The sequence below is a fragment of the Thalia democratica genome, chromosome 8 (assembly GCF_965202585.1).
Source record: "Thalia democratica chromosome 8, ktThaDemo2.hap1.1, whole genome shotgun sequence".
In the NCBI taxonomy this organism is placed as follows: Eukaryota; Metazoa; Chordata; class Thaliacea; order Salpida; family Salpidae; genus Thalia; species Thalia democratica.
Window position 1 is genome coordinate 21,779,196 of NC_139172.1, and position 23,659 is coordinate 21,802,854.

Here is a 23,659-nt window from a genome sequence, read left to right on the forward strand (position 1 = left end):
AAAAATGTATTTAAGAAAAGTGTTATTGTAAAGCTCGTAATGAGAAACTATTATCATATGTAACTTCTGAAAGAATTAGGTAAACTTTAACTAAATCATGCATTAGCTTGAACATACTCTTTGTTAGCTCAAGATTGTCACAAGGCTTTCCTATCAGTAGAGAAATAGCAGAGAAATAAATATTAATTTATGCTATATAGCCATTGTTTGTAAATTTATTAAGTAGATGAATGTATATAAATTACACTCAAATTGCTTATTAGCATTTTAGAAGTTTAATTTTATATATTGTCACGAATTCAACTTTATAAATTACACTATTCTTTTGCTAAACATTAGTTTAGAATTAGATTTAACTCCTGCAAATAAGTTGTTTGTTTCTCAATCCGTAAAGTTTATTTTTTAGTACAATTGTAAATAAGTTTGTATTATTTTTAGTATCAGGTATTTAAAGATTTAAGCGAAGTCTACAGTTTGTTTTTACTTCAGTTGATGTTAAAATCAAAAGCTTGCATATATAAAATATAGTTATCTAAAGATCACGATTGTAACTTTATGTAGATGAAGTAATATTTTTTTCCTTATTACTTTTATTAAAGTTAAAGAAACAAATATTTTCTTATTTAAAACATTTAAATTTTTATGTTTTTTTGTTTTAAACATGTTTGTAAAGCTCAAATTCTGTTTTTTGATATTATGTTTGTTTTCATCAAAAGTTGATTTGTTTTTGTTATTGTGAAACAAACAGCTTCTTAAAAAAATTATATTTTTTTAACTTAATTTATAATAACTAGAAATGATAAAACATAAAGTTTTTTTTCTCAATTTAAAACTTAAACCTTTTTAGACCAAAAAATTAATTATTAATTCTATAACATTATAATCAATAGTTCTAAGTTAAGTATAAAAATCTAAACTACCAGCGTTTGTGTTCAAGCCAAGCTCTATAATAAACAAACATCACCATGGCGACGCAACCCGGCGACTTCATGAACCCCGCCAACGTCCTCTTCACCAGATCCACCATCCCGGAGACGTTTTCGGACACGAACATCGCGATCAACCACGTGCTGGCCCGCCTCACCTTCAACCCCAAGCTCGTCAACACGCTCCCCATGCTCGAGGTGAGGAGTTTTGTTGCGAGGAAGGTTGACTTTAACTTAACCTTTGTTGTTAAACTCAGGTGGTGAGGGACGAGCAGGGGAAGTGGAGGAGCGAAAACAACAGGTGCCTGTACGCGTTCCGTGTCCTGCGCATCAGGGGAATCGTTGAAAAAGTTCAGGTCGGTGTTTTTAGTGCGCACAAGCTGTATAAAATTTACTATCAATATTTTTATGCGAAGCTATTTAATGCACTTAATCATAATAAAAACATCTAAGGAGCTGTTCCAAAATATTAAAACTGTTTTGATTACTTAAAAGAAGTATTGAGATTGTAAGTATAATGTAAACGCAAAAATGTCCAATGTTAAAATTTTCAAGTCTAAATTTTATTTTGTTTATGACTTTTTTAGAGGCTAATTAAACTTTTTCTCACACTGTAAACAACGCAAATGGTACTAAATTGTTTTAAAGGATTGATTTAAAATTTTAAATTATGTCAATCTAAATAAAAATGTGCACTAATTGAACTAATTAACATTTAAATATCAGTACTTAAATTTTATTACTTTACTATAAGTAAACATTCTTTTACGATCAAACAGCTTTCATTTAGTTTTAGTTGTGTTATAGTTACAGATAAAAAGATTCTACGAAAGTTAAAAAAAAAAATTAACTTTTAGTTATCTTTTCATAACCTATAAAACGAGCTCTTGAGTTTCAATGTATATTTATATACTTTTTATTTGTCGAATGCATAAATTAAGAACTCTGAAATTGTCTTAAATGTTATAAACCATAGTTTTAGTTAGCCATTACTAGTATATAAAAATTGTTTACCTTTTTTCACCTCTTAAGACAATATCAGCTTTCAGAAAAAAAAACTTAGTTTTTAGTAAAAGTAGTTGTTGATATAAGTTTGTATATAAAGATTTAAAAAATAATAAATATGCACTTAAAAACACATACTCTTTTATGTTATATGTATATATATTTAAATTAGTTATTTAGTATTTTCAATAAAAAATATCTGAAAAAAAAGGATTTTGTTGAAATATATAATTCATTCGTTTTAATTACTTCAGATTAAATGTTGTAAGTCTAATTAAAGTAATTAAAATAAAGGTTGTGTGAGCTATTGTACGAAAAAAAAAATTTGTATAGTTGTATAGCTGTAGCATATGACGATGAACTTACAACTTAATATTATTAATTTTTTAATAAAAACTTTACTTATAAGTATAAGAGTAAATTTTGAGTTATCTAAAAATGCCAGTATGTTTAATATTTCAATCGTTTTATTTTTCGACAAAAATCATTAGACTAAGTTGAACAAAAAACCAGGCAAAAGTAAAAGTTTTCGCTTAAAAAGATAACATGTAAAACAAGTTAATACTACTAAGTGATAAATTTGGTTAGTAAAGCTACAGAATGTCAAACAAAAATGTTTGTTTTCGAGGACAACCATAAGTTCTGGAGCGTGATATTTTAAGGAGATTCTTTATTAAAAGCAAAGAAGATCAGCAAAAGTAAATATTGTGACACCTTAGTATTTACTCAATTTTGTATTAATAAATTTTTATAAAAACAGAAAGAAAACTTTATTTTGAACTATTTGCATTGAAAAAATTGACACCTTTGTATTTATTTAGTCTTATACATTTACAGTTATCTAAACACAAGAGACTGTTTTGTTGAGAACCTGCAATATATTTTTGTTTGATTTTAAAACCATAATCAACATTCAGACTTTTTTTTTGTTTACTTCAGAATTTGGTTTGGGTTCAATGTTTTGTTAAATCGCTGATAAAAAATTTGATATTTGTTTTCAGTTTTGGCTCATTTGAAAAAAACCTTTAAGCCCTTTTTAAGTTCTTTTTCTTCTTGAAAACGATCTTATAAATTAAATCAATAGTAAACATTTTTTAAGTAACCATAATTTTTTTTTTCTAACTAAGTCTTGTTTATTTTTGACTACTAACTATGAACTCTAGATAGTTGAGTTATAAATTAACAACGGTCTTTAATATAAAAACTTTTTCGTAAGTTGAATTATTTGTAAATGAATCGTCTTATAACATAGATTCGTTAGTACTATAGTTAATATTAAAGTTATAACTAAAATAAAAATAAAACTTCTCATATAAAGGTGAATAAAAGTGAAAAAAAACAGGTTAAAATTATCAATAAGCAACTTGAAAAGTGCGAGTATGCGAGCAACAGAGATGGCTGTCACGTCACCATGGTCAATCATCCTAATATTTTTCCACACTGTTCCTGCGGTTTGTTTTAAACTTTAATTTATTTAAAGTTTGGAATTCTATTGCTTTAAAAGGATTTACTTGAACCTTAAATGATAATTTTTTGAAGAAACTATGGTTGTGCACGTACATTTAATTTCTTTAAATATTTTTTTTGTTGTAATTACTTTACTTTATTTTTTTTTATTAAATTCTGATTTGTAATTAATGACAAATTATTTCTATCCCAACATCTATCTGTAACTTGGTTTAAATTAAATAAAAGAAAAATTAGAACAGTCTACGAAAAAAGCTATATTTTTCTTTTTTACGACTAAAAAACTTTCAGTAACAAAAACTAATTTTAGTGTTGCGTAAAACAAATATATGTTCTAATTTTAGAATATAACAGGTTTAAATTTACAAAAGCAGAAAATTTATGCTACATCAACCCAAAGTCTCAAAGGTCAGTATGTTATGAACTGAAAAAGAAACCTATTAAACAATTAAGTTTTAGCTACTATGTTCAATAAGTTTTGTCAAAAACCTGATAATAGTCAAAAAGTGTAAAATTAACGTAACAATTGTATAATTTTTAATAAAATTGAGTCATTATGCTATTAAAAAAAACTAATACTTATTTATTTTTCTATACAGTAAACCAGATACACTCCTAAATGAAACAGAAACATTTAAACAAAAAGGGAAATTTATTTAATAAACTATTGATCTTCTCCAAAAGTTTAAAGTGGTTTAATAATTTTCTAGTATAGTTTGTCATTTTTTAATACTAGTTAAAACGTACAAAGTTTCAAAACAAATTCAAGCTTTTTGTAAAAGAAAGGAATTTAAAAAGCAAAAATAGATTTAAGAAAAAAACTAAACATGAAGCTTTTTTTTTTGGTTCAGTTATTAGTACATGATACTTCAAAATGATATGAACAATTTTTCTAAACTATATCAATGATTAATCTTGTTTATTTAATTTTAAAATTTTTATGCAAAAGTAATGTGCTTATAAATTTCTACTTTTTTTTAGTATTTTTAAACTTAATTTAAGTTTTTCACAATTTTCTAAAGTTGTATATTTGCAAGCTGTACTGAAAACTGTATATTTTTAACGTTCATAACTACTGTAAGATGTTAGTTACTTTTTTATTTAATTATAAAATATTCAATTAAACAGAAACTCTGAACTAATACACCTTTTTATTAAAAATAAATTTTATTTGCTATGCATAGTATTTAAAATACAATTACTTATATGCATTTTCATTTCTGTTATGTAACTGAACTTTACAACTTGAAAAAAAAAAGAAGGTAAAGTGCAGGGTTCGTTTTAAAAATTGTATTCATTTGATTCGTTTTACTTTTGGTAATTAAATGAATTTTGTAAAGTTTGTTTATATTTTGCTTCAGCATTTTTCTATCGATACTTTTAGTTTATATATATATAAATTTCGAATGCTATGAATACTCTAAGGTTATAAGTTTTGCTGATAAAAATGAAATTGGTACAATTTTTTTTGAGTTAACTCAAATATTCTTTATGAATAATCAATATCAGTCTTTTTTTAAACTTTAATTAAAAATATGTTTAGTTAGTCGAGTCAACAAAGCTTTGTTTAATTTTGTATATAACTTAAGAGTCAAATTCAACTCAAAGCCCTATAATTTTTGAATAAACTCCAGATTTAAATTTTTAACAAGTTTAACTAAATTTTAACTAAAATTATGAACCAAGTTTAAGTGAACAGGAAAAAATGATTTAGAGAGAGAAGTCAACAATGTTTAAAAATGAAGATTTTTAAGTCTTTAAAAATCTAATATCTTTAGTGTAGTTTTACCCATAAAACAAACTTAATAATCAAATTTATGTAGAGGTATTCAAAGTTTATATATTTTTTAATCAAATTAAAGCTACTTTTTTAGTCTTCACTATATTACTTACTAGTTTTTAAGGTACAAAATAATTTCATTAATTTTAGTCTTAAAATTAAATTAAAATTTTTGTATGTTTTTAATTTAATTACCTAAATCGGATTTGTATTGGATAAATGATTTTAGATACAAACAAACTTTGTAAAATTATAAATAAGTTAAGTTAAAGTATTTACACAGCTTTACTTAGAAAATATTAAAACCATAGTTCTATCTACTTTTTACAATAAATTATAGACTATTTTAGTTTTCTTAAAGTTGGGGGGGGGCAGACTATTCAAATTTTGATAATTCAGATTCTTATATTTCTTAGTTATTGTGAATATCTCTTTTTATAAATTTTTTTTTTCTTAACTGTTGTCATCTTACAAATTACACATCTAATTAACTAAAACCAACATGAACACTTTTTTTTTGAGTTTAAATTATTTTTTGAAATGTGCTTCTTAAAAGTTTTTTTATAACAATTTAAATTGTCAGAATGTAAACTGTCGTAATTTGGATTGCAATATAACCACTTTTAGGAGCTAGTTTAAGAACTTTTTTGATTCTATTCTTATTTGATTCTATTAGAAAAATATTTTAAATTAAGTTTTTCATCTGAGTAAAAAGTTAAGAATGTCAAAAAGTACTTTGCTAAAAATTTAGTTTTGATAGCGATCTACTACCTTATATTAAAAAACATAAAACTAACAAAAATAACATAAAAATGTTGGTTTTTAATAATTCCTTAGTTAAAATAAAATTAACTGTCCTCAACTTTTTGTACCTATTTGAATACAACAAAAGTTAGTTGAGTGAAAAAAATTTACGTTTTATAAGTTATTTACTATGAAGCATGGTATTTAAAAAAATCTGTAAAAAAGTAATATTTCTGTAAGCTTTTCAAAAAATTTAAAACTATACAGTTTAAATTAATATTCTAAATTATTTAGAGTTATAAAAGAAGTATGCTTTTATTTTTTCACCATAAGTCTAAAATATTTTATATCTTATAAAACTGTCTGGTAAAGGAAAATAAATGATAAATTCTTTTTAAACTATTAATTATTAACGGAACGAAATAAGTGTTATAGAGCTTAAGTTTAAATATATGCATATAAGTTTCCAACGTTTTGATAAACTTAGTATTTAAAAATAAGTTTTTAACTTTTGATTAAAGTATTTTCAGTTTTATCTCTAGTAAAATATTTATAAGAAACTTTCAGCTATCTATTGCGAATACTACAAAATTGAAAAATTAAAACTGTTTGCTTTTCATTAAAGTCGCTTTTGTTAAGCAAACAATTTTCTCAAAAGTATTTTAAGATAAAAGCTGTTTGTGGCTGGTATTTAAAACTGTAGCTATTAGAAAAAGCAAACAAAATTTTGTACGGCACGTGATTGTATCAAAACAACATGTATCACAAATTTTCTATCACTGTTCTTCATTATACTTTAGGACTTGAAAAAAAAAACACGACTAACCACTATTATAAATTGTTTTTAACTAAAGTTTTAGAGTTGTTTATTGCGTTAAAATTATAAACAAAAGTAATCTACTATAATTTTAGTCAGTATCATTTTCAAGCTGTCCATTTATATTTTATCAACAACAAAATAAATAACTTTTAACTTTTAGTTTTTTGTTTAATTAGTATATTTATTGTTTACAAGATGAATTTTTTTATTAATGTTATATATGATTATACACTCTTTTTGTATTTGCATGCTGAACAAAATAAAACTGTGTGGCGCTATAAAAAGTAACGTACAGACTCTTGTAAAAATATATTTATAAATGTATGTACGAAAAAACATAAATAAAAATGATTAACTTGTATAGATGAAAATCCACCAAAAGTAAAAACAATTCTTTTAAATAAAACCTTGCATGTTTTGATCAAAGAAAATAAACAGTAACGAATTTTTATTAAAGCATTAGTTTTGATATTGATTGACATTATTTCAAATTAACCGGAAAAAATTAAAAAGTAAGAAACTTTGAAAAAAAAAGCATTGCTATAGAAAAAGTAATTTTTCAAAATTGAGGTATAGATTTCTATGTCAGTAAAGAGTTTCAGTATTAATTTAAATACATTTTAAAAGTAAAAATAAATCATTTTTTGAGGAAAATTTTCGCAATTTTATGAATTTTTCAAGCTTTATTTTATAACTGTGCTATTTTGTTTAAGTAATTAAAGTTTGTTAGACAAAATATTATTTTGAAACAGAGAATAATGGCTGAAAAAATAAAAACCAAAACCCAAAAAAAACATCCACTTCCAGAGCAACTCTCACAAAAAACGTTCAAAATTCCCCACATTTTCAGTTGTAGTAATCGTTGCATTCATTCAGCGAAAAATCGCTCCTCGACGTCTGAGCGTACGCAGGGTGGTTGCTGGGAAACTGCGGGTACAAGCTCCTGCCGATGCTCGACGTCCTGGCGCTGTAGTACGGCGGTATCTCCCCCGGGGCGTCCCCAAACAGCCCCTTCTTGCCCAGCGTTCCGTCCCTGCTCTTCCTCCCACCCTTCCACCTGCTCAAGGTGCTTTCCCTATCATGAAGCACGCCCGCCTGGTAGTTGCCGTGGGAGGAGGCGTGCGAGCGGGTTGCGGTCGCCGTGTTGAAGTTGCTGCGCGGTTGGTGGATGGAAGGCGGGGGAATTCCCCGCTTTTTCAGTGCGGACCTGCGGCAAGCGCTGACCAGGAAGTATGAGGTGGCAATTATGATGACCAGGAACACGAGGCAGGCCGCCAATGCACCGTACGCCCATATCTGTTGTGAATTTGTTGAAATAAATAATTTAAAGTGTTTAAAGTAATAATTAAGTACTGAAACTTTGAGTAGGAATATTTACAAATTGATGTTCAACTTATAGTTCTCTTTTTTTTTAGTAGTCACAGTTAATTTATTTAAGCTATTTCTAGGTTGACTTGTAGTTTATAGAACGACAAAAAATACTTTCAAAATTTTGCTCCTATGACCTGGTGCACGAAAAAACCTTTCGGTTATCGAGTCGCACACCACGGATACCTTTTAACGTCTTTTCCAGGACTTTTTCGAAATACAGTTAGTTTTAATTAATTTATAATAAAACTAAACTGCATACAAAATTAGTTCTTTATAGAAGTAAGTTTTTTTTTTTTAGATTTAGTACATTTGTCAAGTTTAAAAAAAAACTTTAAGCTCTCCATCTGGAGTGAATGGGCTTGGCAAAGTCCAAACATCCTTTATCTCATCTTTTTTATCTTCTTTTTCTATATTTTCCTCTCTGTCTAGTTCTTCTCCCGAAATTAAAATGTTGTCGTTTTCTTCATCGTCCTCGAAAAAGAAAGTCATTTTATCAGTTGGAAGTTCCTGTTTTATTTATAACATATATATATATATATATATATGTATAAATTTACTATCATTTTATTTTAAACTTTAGTAATAAACGGTATTTAATTAATTTACAATCAAAGAGAATTTATTTTGTTAATTTTAAGCAATAATTTTTTTAGTATAAGCTAGTTTTAGCACTTAATTAAATAAAACATTGTTTGAAGCGCAGTTCCATAATTTATAGCTTTTTGTTTGTCCTTATGTAAATTACATGCTTATTCATACAAAAACCTATAAATTGTGGCAAATCTTGTTTGAAGTATTTAATTTCACAGCAATTAACTTCGACTTAATACAAAAAAAAATCTTTGTTCTGTGAAAAAGGTATGTAAAACCTACTTTCATCACAATTGTTTGTTTGAAGTATTTTACTTAATCACCTCTGATGGTTTTGTAGAAGGGTCGCATTCAGAAGTTAAGTTAGAAAAATCGTCATTTTTTTCGCACAAAACTTTTCTATTTTTTCCATTTAATGTTTTGACCTGAAATCAAAAAGCCAAGTTTCGTGTACTTAAAACATTTTCGTCATTTAATTTTTCGTGTTGTATTTAAGATAAAAAAACATTATATTAAAATATATGCCATTATTAGACAAAACTACAGGTTATTTCATCAATTTTTATACCTTCTTTACATTTCCGTAACACAAAGCTGGTTTGCATTGCTTCGTTTGGACATTAATTCGCGGGCAGGCATTGTTGAAAGTCTGGTAAAGTAATAAAAATCGTCAATCTAATCGAGCAAAACTCAAACAAAATCTAATCTAAGAAAAAAAAAAATTCTTAAGCTTAAAACTAGTTATACACTGCGCAACATTCCAATTTTTATTCTATTCAAATTAAAAAAAAAACAGTAGCTATCATATTGAAAAACAAAATTGTTTAAAAGTTAATTTTATATGATTTACCTTACGTGCTTTTTTACACTTTTGTGTCGATTTATTTTTTCAATAAGAAAACTCAACCCACCTTCCCTACCGCCGCCGCCACCTGCTGCCTCGACCGACGACCGACTCGGACCTCGGAAACCTCATCGGAAGACGCGCAGTCTCGGTAGCACGAAGTCCACGGAGACCACGAGCTCATGTGGCACTTCTCCTCGCACTCCACGTCGCACGACCTCACCATGACGTCATCAAACGTGACGTCGTTGAACAGCGAGTTTTCGTCGTTTCGCGTCAATCCGTCAATTCGTTCACCGGAAAACTTGCGCAAGTTCATCTGGTTTTCGCACAAAATATTGGCTTTTTCGGTGTTGTCTGTAAATTTATTAGAAGTTATTTATGGTTTATATAAAAAAAGTTAGCCATTAAAAATGTGATTTTAATTATACTCATATAGTTATAACATTAATATGTGTTTAAAATATCTATAAAAGTCGAACTTTTGTTTATTTTTTTTACTTTGTTTAATAAATCTTATGTTTGTAAGTACTTATAACTAAAATTTTAAACTGCATGTTTAATTTTTCATCATAGTTTACAGTTTAACAGCTATTTCGCAGATTTTAAATTCATAAAGAAAAAGTTTTAGATAAATCTTTCAGATTCTGATTAAGAAGTAAAAGCAGTTATTTGTCAACATTGACAGTTTATTTTTAAATAACTTATTTAAAATCATACTTAAGGTTACCATTACACTGCACTAGCTTTATAGTACGACTGAAAAGTAGTTTTGATTTTGGTTTTACTTTTAACGGGTAAAAAATATTTAAAGATAACCAGGTTCAGTTAAAGTAAAAAAAATATAAAATTTGATTAAATAAATTGTAAACAGAAAAAAAAATTGTAAACCTACTTTCTTTGAATTATTTAAATTTTAAACTAGTTTGCTTTTCTAGCTAATATTTTAGTTCTTTTTTACTTGTTTTTATTTATAGCTCTACTGAAAACCTTTACATAAAGAAAATAACAAACTGTTTAAAAACCAACCTTCAGAAAAACACTTCCAGCTTCTAGTTTGAATTCCATCTCCACAAACTTCTTTGCCTTCTACTTGGCAATCGGACCAATTAGATAGCTTGAATTTATAGCAGGGAACGACTTGGCAGGGAAGATATTGAGTTGTTGGAAAACCTAGGCAATCCCGACCACCATTTTCTGATTTTCGTACGATCTGTTTATAGTTATTTTTATGTAGCGTTTTCATTATACAAAATCCAAAACTCATGTTTTAAATTAATTATTTTATTAAAAAGCTTTGAGTACATTTCTGGTCCTTGATCTTCTCCTCTTCCTGCCGCAAACCACATCACAATCTGACCACCGCGTCCACTCGCCCATTTTGCAGTTGACCATGCACGGCACTTTACAGTTCTCAACCTGGGGAATTCCCGCATCGATCCACCGCTGGAGGCAGTACGACGGATCGACGGTACGCCCGTCGCTCCTCCGACACTCCGAGAGCCGCTCCCTCCATCCCACTCCGCACTTGGAGTCGTCGTGCAACGTACAGCTGCTCCAGTCGGTCCAACCCGAGCTGCGAGGAAAATTCGGTTATGTTTGAAACTTTAAGTTTTATTTTTTGACATTTTTAAACTTATGTTAAAATAACCTGTACGTGAAGCAGTTTTGGTTTTCAACGCACTCCTCAACCTGCTGCGTCTCGGCAGACTCTTTTTCGCACGATAAACCGTCTAACAAACAAAAAAAAACAATTAATATGTCTATACAATAAAAAAATTAATTAATAACAGATTATTTTCACAAAATTTTTCAGATTGCTCTAAACAACCTCTGTAAACTGATCGGGTTCGCTCCCTAACAGCCGAACCGCAAGAACCGGACTTTCCGGACGCGACGGTTCCGTTTCCACCGTAACAGCCGCTCCACGTCGACCAATCGGAAAACACGCATTCGTTCAACCCTATGACGTCACAGGCTCGCAAGTCGGGCGGCCTCGTTGTTACGTCACAGAGGTGCTGATCGGCTTGCTTGTCGGCTGAGCTGCCGTCGATGTTGCGGGTTGCGTAGCAACTGACCGTCCGAATTTGGTAACCTGTATATAAAAAAGTTTGTGTATACAATAGTTTGTAGGATTTAATTAACTATTCTCTCAAATATAACTAGTTATGCTTGACCTATGAACGTAAATTACTTATTTTAAAAGTAAAACGTTAGTGTATGTTTTTTGTTAATCTTGAAGAAACATGTACAACGCTTCATTTGAGTTAGACGCTGTTGTAAACTTCAACCTGTTTTTCTAGTTGGTGCAAGTTTAGAACCGTCTTTCAGCTCGCATGCAGTCCAGGCAGAAACGTGCCAAAAGTATTCGATACATTCTTTGAAGAAACACTTCTCGTATAAGTATACCTGTTTAGTTGTTCTAAATTTGTTTATTAACTTATCTAAAGCTTTATATATTTTTTAATTGTAAATAACTTCTTACAATATCCATTAATGTTAAAGAAGGTTTAAGAAAGTTTTATGAGAATTTTCAAGAGGCCATTATCTTATGTACAAATACAATAATGTTTCAAAAGGTCAAATTTAAAGGCTATGACAAAAAAATGGAAAAAAAAGTAATAAAAAGGTATAGTTTGAAATAACTAAAGTTACTAAAGTTTTTAACGCGGAATTCCAATTTTCAGAATTTGATTATCATACATCCCTTGGTTTTGTTTAATTTAAAACTAGTTTTATAAGTAGTATTAAACTTGTTGAAATGGTAATTAAGAATAAAAAGATAGTAATTAAGAGGAGTAGCCAAAAAGAACAGTAATTAAGTCTTATAATATGTTTATCTGGTTTGTGTAAATTTATTATTAGATATATTTTTAATCGTCTTTTTTTAATAAACTACGTTATTCTGCACATAAACTACCATATTATATTTCTAATTATGCTGTGCGTTCTGCTTAAAATGTTTGTTTCTATGATGTAAAAAACTTATAACAGAAATAAATATTCTCCTTTATCCCAGTACATATTTTTAAATGCCGCAAAACTTTCAATATGCTTTTATATGCGAAATAATGTTTATTAAGCACATAATCTTTTGAGTACTTAATACCAAAAACTTATCAACAGTTCCTATTTTCTCAAATATATTATTTTCTCAACGGCACGGACTGTACAGGTAAAGCTTTAAAGTGTTCTATGTTTTATTAGACTCACTTATTCAAAAGCAACACCAACAAAACTTATAACAAACTTTGCCGTCGACACTTTGCGGGCACTTCACACCACCGGTCGAGGGCTCGGTGAGAACTTTCCGGTGCTTGCTACGCACACCCCAGCCGCATTTGCCTTGTCGCGGTTCACACTTTGCCCACGCCGACCACTCACTCAAGAAGCAATCGACCGGGCAGGCGACCTAAATTTTTACCATAATCAAAATTAAATAAAACAACAAAAGATAAAGATAACTCACAGTGCACAGGCGTTTTTGTGTCTTATTGAGAAGCTTGCACGCCTTATTGCTTGCGCAAGTCACAATCCTGATCTGTTCGCCTCTTCCACAATACGACTCGCTTGCACTTTCCTGAACGTAACATTAAAATGTGTGGTTATTACGTTGTTCAGCGAGTAAACTGTGCTTGTAATGTAGTTACGTAACATATGTTTACGTACATAATATAATTATTTTTTCCTCTTATTTACTAATATCACAGAATCTTGCTGTTTTTTTTTTAATTTTTATTTAGTTAATAAAAACTTACTACAGAAACTTTTGTAATAAATCTTAAAAAAACCAGTTAAAATAATAATGTTATACAAATACTTATAAATACTAATGAAACATACTTTACTGTATATAAAGCTGACGAAGTCTAAGTTTGTAAAGTTGTAAAACTAAAAATAAAACTATTAAAACAAATATTTAATAAAAATAAAACTAATAAATAAAAAATTAAATATTTTATTAAGTGATACAAACAAATATATGAAGATACTTTAACTAATCTACCAAACTATTTTTACTAAACTGTAAGTATAATTAATATAATATTAAGTTAAACTACATACAAGTTTTTAATTTTATATATATGTAAACTATTATATTTTTTTCAAGTTAGCTTTAACATTATTGCAAAAAGAGCTTTCAATAATTTTTTTTGTATTAAAGTTTTAAACTTTTGTTTAGTTACTTGGTATTGCTTTCAATAAGATGTAAACTTTATAGAAATTTGAATCGGAGTACAAATATTCTAAAAACAGTTTATTATAAAATTCATTTTACAAACCTTTATAAAACAGGACGACCATTCACTGAATACATGGTCTGTGTCAACTTTTTTTGAATATTTACTGTTTAGCTTCGCACTAATGTTGACGACTTTTGTTTCTGTTTTGCACGTATCATTTAGGCTCTGGTTGTTTTTATTCAGCTTTATGACGCAGGTTTTAACAGTTGTCGGAGGAGATCCAAGGTTCTGTTTTTTTATCAAAAACTAGTTAAAAGTATAATAAAATTTTACCAAGTTTTTATAAATAAAACACTATTTTGAACTAAAAAAAAATATTTAAAAACATAAAACATTAAGAACATTTATTTATATTTAACTGCAACAATCACTATATTGTATATCTAGCTCGAAGTGTTAGACGTGCTTAGTAAAAAAAAATAATTGAATTTCCTTACGGAATTTATCTATACATACATTTTTACCTACCAGACATAAGCTTTATTTGTTTCAAAAAATTTTTCTAAAACTAATAAATGTTGTAAGCGTACCAAATTGCACAATTTGACTGTATAACGAGCTAAATAGCTTCAAATAGAAAGCAGTAAAGGTAACCTTGAAACAGAAAGTCATGTCCCTTTCCAGTTTTACTTCGTCTGATCTTGCAGTGGCGAATGCGCAACTGATGTAGCGCTTCTGAAAGCCCTTGTACGTCCCGTCCAGGGGTGTCGTGTTTTTGCTTACCAGACATTTTGTCCAGTTACCTAATGCCCACCTGCAACCTTGAGTTGTTTCAAACTCGCAAATAAAAATTCACAAAAAGAAAGTTTATAGTTTTTACAAGTTTTTACTTCTAAAAATATGAAAGAGGTTAACTAATTGTTTTTGTGGTTTATTAAATCTTAGCTGAACAAATGAGTATTAGAAAAAAGTTTAAAAAAAAATTGATAGTTTTACCGGTATACTGGACACGAATTTTTTACTTCTTCAGTGAAACAGTTTCTTTGTTGCTTCAATGAAACGTTGCAATCACTTTTCTTGCCACTTTCATAGCTCAAAATGTAACGACTTCTTCTTTGCCAGGCTGTAATTTTATTTGATTAATATTGTATTTTACAGTAAAAGGAGAATTTTCCGCACAACTTAATTAGAAAAAATCTACAAATACTGTTATAAAAAGGTAGACAAAAAGCGTTATCGACTTAATACAAAAGGTAAAATGTGAAAACAAAATTAACTTCAAAGAAGGTAATAAAGTTTTAATAAAAAATAAAACATAATAAATATAAGAAGTGCAGTATAGGATACTTTTATTAATTATTGTAAACATATTTTAGAATTTTAATACTTTTAAGCTATAAAGAAGTTAAGTTTATACTAAGGCATAAGTATTTGTTAAACAACTAGTATTGAAAAACTTGTTTTTAAACCGCTTGAAGAAATAAAAAAAATAGTTTTACCAGTAGAATGTTTGAAGTTTGGATACGTTAAATTGAGCACAAGCTGTTCTTGGCAGCTCGGGCATTTTGACCATGTTCCCCAAGATGATAGGACGCATTTGCTTTCAACTGGTAGCAATGAGCACAGCTTTTCCTTTATTGGTTTTTCGTCTGAACTGCAATACTGTCAAAAATAATAAAATTTTTACTTAAAAACTACACGCTTTCAGTATATAATAAAAAGTGAGACTGACTTTATTGTGAACTTGTTTTTCTGCATTTTTTACACAATGTACTTGTCTTTTTTGTTTTCCCATCATCTTACTGCTTTCTAAATTTTCCATCTAAAAATTTTACAAACAATGGTTATATTAGCAATACTATAAAAATCATTAAAATTTAAAAAAATGTTTTAGTAAAAAATTAAAAAGCAAAATACACAAAAATAATGTTTACTAGAAAATTTTTCTTCAATAAATTTGTAGGTCGCTATAAAAATACACTTTATTTATCATTTATTTTACTAAAAAAAGCAACTGAAAACTGTTATTTTAGACTATTATTTCTTCAAATTAAGTTGTTTAAAGAAGTTTCAGTTACTTAATGACTTACTTGAGTACACGGTGTCCAAGGCTTGCTTATCCAGTTATATTTTGTGCATTTCCTCACTGGACAACTCCTTGTTTCGGACAAACGATCAGTACAAGCCTCTACACCGCTGCTACCATAAGCCAGCACTGTTCGCTCTCTGATAGAGTTTAGTTTTTAAAACAGATTCACATTATTGTTTTAAAAACTGTATTAATGTTTACCCTTGAGATTGGCTGTAGTAAAAAGTATTACGTTTTATCTTTTGTGTAAAAGTAATTAAGTTTAATAGAATTTTTTGAGGAACAATTGAGTTTATAACAAAATTTAAACTAATAAATGCTTAGTGTTGTTGATTTCTATTTTAAACTTCCTTAAAAAGTTTTGAAACTATTGTATTGCTGCAAAGCGTTTTTATAAATAGTAGAATTATTCTTGTCTAGAGACTATTTATCAAGATAATTAACTTTTACAATAACAAGAAACTTGTTTCATAATTAACATTCATTAAATTTAAATAAAACAAGTTTAAATTAGAACTGCAAACTTATTAAACAGAGTAAATGGAAAGAAAAATAGGTATATTGAATTTGAAGTTTACAGTAACAGAACAATTACAAAATAAATTTGGTAAAATAATTACAGGGTAGTGACAAAAGTGTCGTCTTGCATAACAAAAACTTATACTTTAGTAGATTTTTAAAACTCTTTTGAAAATCAGTTTTTCTTTATCAATTTTATCTAATTGACTCAATACAAAAAAAAAATTCCTACTACTGATTTTGTTTTTACTTTTCAAATATAATTTTTACCAAACATGCATACAAATCATAATGACAAAATTATTTTAAAATAAGTTTATCTACAGTTTCAATTTTATTACAGCTTAAAATTATTTCTTATAAGGGCGCTTTGCAGTCAACCAAAAAAGTTCAAAAAATAAAACAATTGCACACAAACCTCGTTTGATTTCTACTCTTCCTCCCGCACGTCATCGGGCAGGGCGACCAGCTCGTCCAATCACCGACTACGCACTTGCTCGTTCCGCACGGCTTCTCGCACTGGAACAAGCGCGCCACCAGTTTCGCATTCTTGCAACCTGATTGGTCCGGTCTCCGCCACCAGATGTCCCTGCACTCGACTGTGCGGTCCGCGCGACCGATGCCGCACCTTCGGTTCTCGGGTCGGCACTCGGACACGTTGACGGAGCGCCAAAAGTGGCAGCTGTCGGGAAGTTTTGTTTTCAAATTTTAAATACTTTGATCTCTTGCAACGACAGCGTTATAAATTAACTTGGCTAATTTGAAGTAAGGCAAAAAAAATTTCTTTTGACTTGCTGTGATTAATAAAAAATATAACGATAAAATGATTACTGCAATTGAACAAAACACTTTATAACAGTAGTTTTAGATTTTCAAACAGAACTACTGCAAAAACGCTAACAAAGGGTCGGAGCATGGGATGTACTCCTCTCTGTGTTTGCAATCCTCCAAAGTGCCGCCCACGACCTGGACCCTCCTCACCCTTTTCACGAAACCCGACGTGTTGGCGGGTTTCTTCTGCCTCCGGTCGCTGTCGCAGCCGTGTTTGGGAGCGCACTCGGACCAGCCGGACCATTGACCGTAGAAACATTTCGGCGTGCACTGAACATCGCAACTTCTGTGGGAAGTTGGCTTTGTTTTCTGCAATTTTTTTATGCGAAGTTTAAAATGACAGTTTGCTATGATATTGTTATTTGATACTTTTCAAAATTTAGAAGGTTTAGATTAAAAAATGTGAAATTAAACTTGCAAAAATAGCAGCAATGTCATAAATTGGAAGTAAATTATGTATATCAGTAACTTTAAAAGGTTTCTCTTTGTTTTATAACTCAAATACTATATAAAAACCAACTTGATTACACAAATGTTCTGACTGCACTTTGTACTCGCCAATTTTCAAAGTTAAAATATCTCTCAGCTGAAAAGTGTACAATGTAAATTTAAGCTAAACACTTTTTAATTTTAAAATGTACAATAAACCTTTTTATTAATCTCAAATGCTTTTTGTCAAGAAAAATGTGAATTATCGAAGCTATCTAAATAAGTTCTTGATTAAAGTAAATTATTTGTCAAGTAGTAAAGGAAGAAAAACTTTGATTAATTTTAATTTAATTATTTTTTGTTAGATATAAACTTTGAAAATAAAAGCAATCACATCAACATTGTTGTTGACGAGCACGCAAAAAACGTCTCTCTCCTGGAAACCTCCTCCGCACAGAGTCTGTTTCTTCACAAACTCACACACTCCCCAATCGCCAACATTCCATACAAGCCTATAAAATAAAAGATTACATATATTATCCAATTTTCAATCAATTCAAACAAATTAAAAAAGTATTAAGCAATTTAAACCTCATGATGTTAAAACTTTTGATCATCATTTTGTCTAAAGGTATATTAAAACCACCTGCTGCAATAGCTTTTTTGGAAGAAATTCAGCTGACACGGTTGCGATTGCCTTAGAACCGGACACGGTGACATGGGGAGGTTGACCGGCAACTGGGCCACGAACCTCACCCGATCCCTACTTCCATGGCAACCTTCCGACCTGCACCCGCTCCACGCGCTCCAAGGGGTCACCTGGCATCTCTTCGGGATGCTACACGTCTGCACTTGCCTGAAGCTGTTTCACGTTTTGAGTATTAATTTGTTCAATGTTTCACAAAATCTTTGTGGGTTTGTAAACTGTTTTACAGGCGTAGTTGCACTTATAGCTGTTTTGTGGTTTAGCATGCAATTTACATAAGCGCAAATCAAATAGCTATAAAGTATGACATTCTAGCGTACAGGACTAATTGAAAACTTCAATATTGCAGTTGATAAGTTTGTGTATAAACAAGTTTTAATGAAGATATGATGAATAAGTTGCTCCTTGACTTCTTGTTTGTTTTTACTAGTGTACAAAACAATCTTAAACTTAAACGATAGATAACTCACAACAAACTTATTTCAAAATATCCTTATCAAAAACTTAAAGCTTGAATTTAATAAATTAAAAAAACATTTTATTTAAAGTTCGAGTACTATAAGTTTTAAAAAGTTTTAAAACCTTTCAATTTTTTTTGTTAAACTAAGTGTTTTGCTAAAACCTAAAACAAAATTAATTTCTAACTAGATTTTCTTTACCTTGAGTTGCTTTGAACGCATTTAACTACTCTGCTTCTTTCACCTATAAGTATTTTTCCTCTCAAGAGGCCGCTTGGCAGAAAATCAGCACCACTTAAATTTTTTGGACTTTCGACGTAGTTCAGTGGTTTATAATACTTGATTGTCGTGAACTTCTTGGATTCATGAACAAGAGTATTTTCATCATCTTTTAATACCTATATATGTTTATTATTGACCTTATTTTTATATTGAAAAGAAAAAACTTTTAAATGTTTAGTTTCAATCTTATAGCATTACTTCTTGATTTTATGATATGTTTAAAAAATATTTGTTAGGAAAATGTTTTCGATTTTATAAAGTTTATAAAAATTTGCTTGATTAAACATATGAAATTAAACCTAGTTATCTTTAAATTGCAACACTTCTCACTTTTATTAATGAAATATGTAAAAACTAGATAAAAATAAAACATTTTTGTGCTATAAAGAGGTTTTATAAAAATAAATAAGTTGAATAAAAGACCCAGAAAAATAGGTATGTTTAAGAAATTTATAGAAGTATACAAACCTGAAATTTTAGCATGTTATTAATTTATTAAAGTAAACTAAACTTTTTAAAGTTTAGTTATTTTAAATTTATTTTATACAGTTTTCTATCATTAACAATAATAGTCATCTTTTAGTTAAACTTTTTCAAAATATATTTTTAAAAAGAAGTACGATTATTTCAATTACAAAGTTTAACAACAATTTAAAAAAAATATTTATGTTTGAAGTAAGTAAAACTTTAAAAAAGATCAAATTTTTAATCGGAACATAATAAAAACAAACAGTCGCTATGCATTCTGACCAGGGTCCAGTTTCAGAACTTTTGTTTTTTATCATATTTTTTGCCTGACACGATTCCAAACTCATGCTAATGCAGCTTCTCGTTTCAACAGCGTTTTTGCATTTTCTCCCTTCACCTCTTGAGTCTCTAATAATCTTTCGACTCTATAATAAAAAAGCAGTGTTTATTCAGTTAGACTTTCACCTCATGAAAGTATCGGCTCTTATTGATTTAAAAAGTAATAACTCTCATTGAAAATTGCAAGAAAATCGGTGCATCCCCGACAATGAATAATTTATCAGCTCGCAGCGGAACAGACTCTCTTGCATTATCCGGAATAATGCGTTTAACAGTGTAAACTTATTGATTTGCCTTTCTGATGGCAAAAGTTGATAAAAGCAATTGATTAGACTTGTTACGAGGGCGTTTTAGATTAGAGTTAAATTAGAAAACGATTGCATCGATTCAGGAATTAAAATAGCTTAATTATTTGTAATAAGTTTATTAAAATATTTCTTACTCTGACCCTTATCTGAAATCCTATCCCACATTGAGTGGAGCAGCTGCTCCAAGCACCAAATTCAGACATGGCGCAGTGGACAGTGCAAAGTTTTGAACAGCTTCGTTTTTCGTTCGGCATGGTTTTTCTGATGCGACAACTGAGTCAGTACTTTTAAAAATCACTACTTAAACATTCTTTTTAAATGTATCAAACTTTTTCATACTTGTATTGCTTTTTTTAAATTTAGATTTTAAATATATCTAATTAAAGTATTATAAGCTAAAAGATTTTTTAATACAATTGTTTTGTTATATTTGTAAACCTAGCACATTTGGAACTATCGATTATTAAGTTCTGTGAGTTCTTGCAAAAAACATGTCTATTTTGAGTTCCTTTCGCTTCACAAATTTTAGAGTTACACGGTGTCCATTCACCTTAAAAAGTTTTGTTTTTTTGTATTTTTCTAATCAAAATTAAATAACGATACTGCATGAAAGCTTTAACGATACTAAAAATTAAAAAAGCTAAAAGTTTTTACTTCTTAAGTAAAAAAATAGTTAAACTTAGTTTTTTTATCTTAAATATTTACACAAAACTTTTGACTGTTAGCTTTCTGATAAACCCTTTTTGCTTCTAATTAGTATTAAAAGTTAAAACATATACAGACATTTAATTTTTTTATTATTATCTAAAACAATACATATATTAAATCAAAATTATTTATAGCATTCTTAAATGAATATATTGATTATTGAATACTTTTTAGATAATGTAAAATAGTTTTAACGAAAGTTTGGTTGAAGTTTATAGGTTTTAATAGTTATAAAAAACTTGCTAAACTTTTAAATTTTTAAACGTTCTTTGTCATTTTAATTTTAGTTGTAAGAAAATTTAACAAAAGATAGATCTGATTTGAAAAATACTTATCATAAATTTAAATATAAAATTCATATTTTTACAATTTTTTCGTTTCTTAAGACAATATTATTCTAAAGAACGTTAATTTAAAATAAAGTTTACTTACTTGATGTCCATACCCCGTCATACTTTTTAGAATTAGCTATTTTTATACAAAATAAAACTAACAAAATCCATAGTACTTTCATGACATCAAAATATACTTAACTTTTTGTTGAAGCATAACGTGCCAAAAAAAACTATACTTTCATCAAAATATTAAAGTTTATTTAGTATCTTCTCTAATCACCTTAGTTCATACTTTTATTATTTTTATTTTTTTCTGAAAGTTAATTAAAAACTTTATCATGAAAAGTTAAAAGCGAAAGTTATTTATAAACACATATTGTTAGTTAAAATCAATTATGACTAGTTAGGACAAGTTTAAATTTGACTCAAACAAATTACCTTCAGCTAGTACATAAAAATTATACAACAAAGTAGCTTAAATTTTTATTTAGACCTTACTACATAACTTAAAATAAAATAAACCACATCAGCTCACAAGTTTTCATTTGAAAATTTATTAAAATTTTGAAGAGCTCTGTACTTTTAAGAAATCATTGCAAAATCAAGTTGAAACAAACAAGATTTTGTATTTTTCCAACACAGTTGCACCATGCGAGGCTGGCAAAATGCGAGTGGAAAATGCGGCTCGCTACACACGAAGCCTCATGAAAATTTTATGAGCTTTTTTCTGAGCGCACTGCAATTGGCAGGCACATATTTTTGAAAAGTATACTAGATTAAAAATAAGTGGCTAGTGTTACAATATATACATTAATTTGTTTAATTAATGGACTTTTTGATTGTATTTAAACATTTTGTTTGTTTTGCTGTTTGTTAAAACATATATAATTAGAACTATATATTTGAAAATAAAATAAAAAACAAGTTTTTTAATTAAAGAAAATTTTAATCGGTAATATTATTAAATTAATTAAAACTTATGATTCAATACTGCAATCGAATTGAATTATATAAAAAAACATTAATAATTTTTAATGGAAAGAAGACAAGGTGTTGATTTTACTAAATAACGTACTTAATTTCAAAAAACGCTGGTATAATTTTAAATAAAAACTTCGTTTATATAATGAATAAAACTAGTTTTGTTTAAAATTGTAATTTGAGTTAATAATTCCTTTGAAAATACAAAACCAAAATAAAATTTAAAAAAACTATGATTAGTTGAACGTAACAAATGTGTTTCTTACAAGTAGATATTAAAGTTACAAAACTTTGATGTTACTTGATTATTTAGTATCTAAAGTTTTGCTTAAAGTCAGTAAAATAAAATTTATTTAGTTTTATATTAAATGAATACATTTTTAATGTTTTATTTTTCATCGATATTAGCGTATGGTTAACATTTTTTAAATTGTAATTTATCGATGTAAAATAACCCAATTTATAAATGCTTTTATAATTTACATATATTTAAGAACTTATTCATAACGTAGCGTTTGGAGTTTTTATAATTTAAAAATCTTGTTAAACAGTATTAAAACATTTTTAAAATTAAGGTCCTTAGTCTTTCTGTTAAACATTAATAAGCTTAATTTGTTTATTAAGCCAAAACAAACCATACAGAAAACGTTTTTCTAGTAAACACCGTGTTTTAAGCTTTATATAAATTTAATATTTTTATAAAGCTACTGTTAACTTAAACTTTTGAAATTAAATATTAAGATAAAAATTTAAAGTGTATAAAATTAAGTACAATGACAGTATAGTTAAGGAGCAGACTTTCAAATGGCACACTTTTTGGAACGAGGAGTAAATAAGTTATTTCAATTTAGTATTAATCCTTATCATGACATAAAAATTATGTAAAATTAGTAAAAATAATATTTCCCTCTAGTGTTTTGATTCGAGCATTTTAGCAGTGATTAAAAAAACTTAAATAGTGATACCATAGTAGATACAAATGACGCTTTTAATTTTATATGTAAATAAAGCTAGATATGCTTAGATTATCGTTTTACGATTAAACCATATACAATGTTACTTCTTTAAATACTTTTTTTTAATACTTAACTAAAAAACAGATTAGTTGATAATGAAATAATATTTGTAAGACCTTGTTAAATTCAAACTAAAATAACACGAAGTTCCTCTGAAATGTTCTAAAAGATTATCATTAGCATTTAATTTGGATAATAAATTGTATCTCTCGTCCGCTTGTCGAAACCTCATACTTTTAGGTTAGTTAACCCGGGTATAAGACATTCAACAATTTAATCTCGACTTTAAAAGTTTTGTGTTGACTTAAAAATTAAATAAAACTACACAATTTGTTTCTGTTCCACTAAAAACAATATTCAGAAGGTACGGTGTGCTCCTTCAGCTATGCTGAATTTGAATATAATTTTTTTTTAATGTTCAAGTGTTTTAAAAGTTGTACTAATCAAAAACGTTTTTT

General features: G+C 28.3%; 2 protein-coding genes and 1 long non-coding RNA gene across 3 annotated transcripts; 2 read left to right on the forward strand and 1 right to left on the reverse strand.

Annotated features, from left to right (window-relative positions):
- Nucleotides 1-965: 965 nt before the first annotated feature.
- LOC145843005 (uncharacterized) lies at nt 966-1,580 on the forward strand. The gene is made up of 3 exons (XM_082950475.1): nt 966-1,124; nt 1,184-1,282; nt 1,575-1,580. The coding sequence occupies exons 1-3, from the start codon at nt 966-968 to the stop codon at nt 1,578-1,580; spliced, it is 264 nt and encodes an 87-aa protein (XP_082806601.1).
- A 1,730-nt stretch (nt 1,581-3,310) lies between these two features.
- Nucleotides 3,311-4,028, forward strand: LOC145841881 (uncharacterized). The gene is made up of 3 exons (XR_014370187.1): nt 3,311-3,382; nt 3,753-3,806; nt 3,998-4,028. It is a non-coding gene; the product is annotated as an uncharacterized LOC145841881 (long non-coding RNA).
- A 3,560-nt stretch (nt 4,029-7,588) lies between these two features.
- Nucleotides 7,589-21,366, reverse strand: LOC145843006 (thrombospondin type-1 domain-containing protein 7B-like). The gene is made up of 28 exons (XM_082950476.1): nt 21,302-21,366; nt 20,600-20,711; nt 20,302-20,422; nt 19,778-19,939; nt 18,966-19,162; nt 18,247-18,462; nt 17,995-18,112; nt 17,692-17,757; nt 17,242-17,480; nt 16,759-17,022; nt 15,823-15,958; nt 15,465-15,554; nt 15,232-15,394; nt 14,729-14,855; nt 14,387-14,546; nt 13,832-14,020; nt 13,018-13,128; nt 12,799-12,960; nt 11,840-11,957; nt 11,380-11,643; nt 11,200-11,281; nt 10,854-11,124; nt 10,578-10,761; nt 9,616-9,905; nt 9,273-9,353; nt 9,028-9,129; nt 8,444-8,620; nt 7,589-8,038 (listed from the first exon to the last, which is right to left on the reverse strand). Exons 3-28 carry the CDS (start codon nt 20,413-20,415, stop codon nt 7,589-7,591), a joined length of 4,533 nt encoding a protein of 1,510 aa, XP_082806602.1. The 5' UTR covers nt 20,416-20,422; nt 20,600-20,711; nt 21,302-21,366.
- Nucleotides 21,367-23,659: the final 2,293 nt, after the last annotated feature.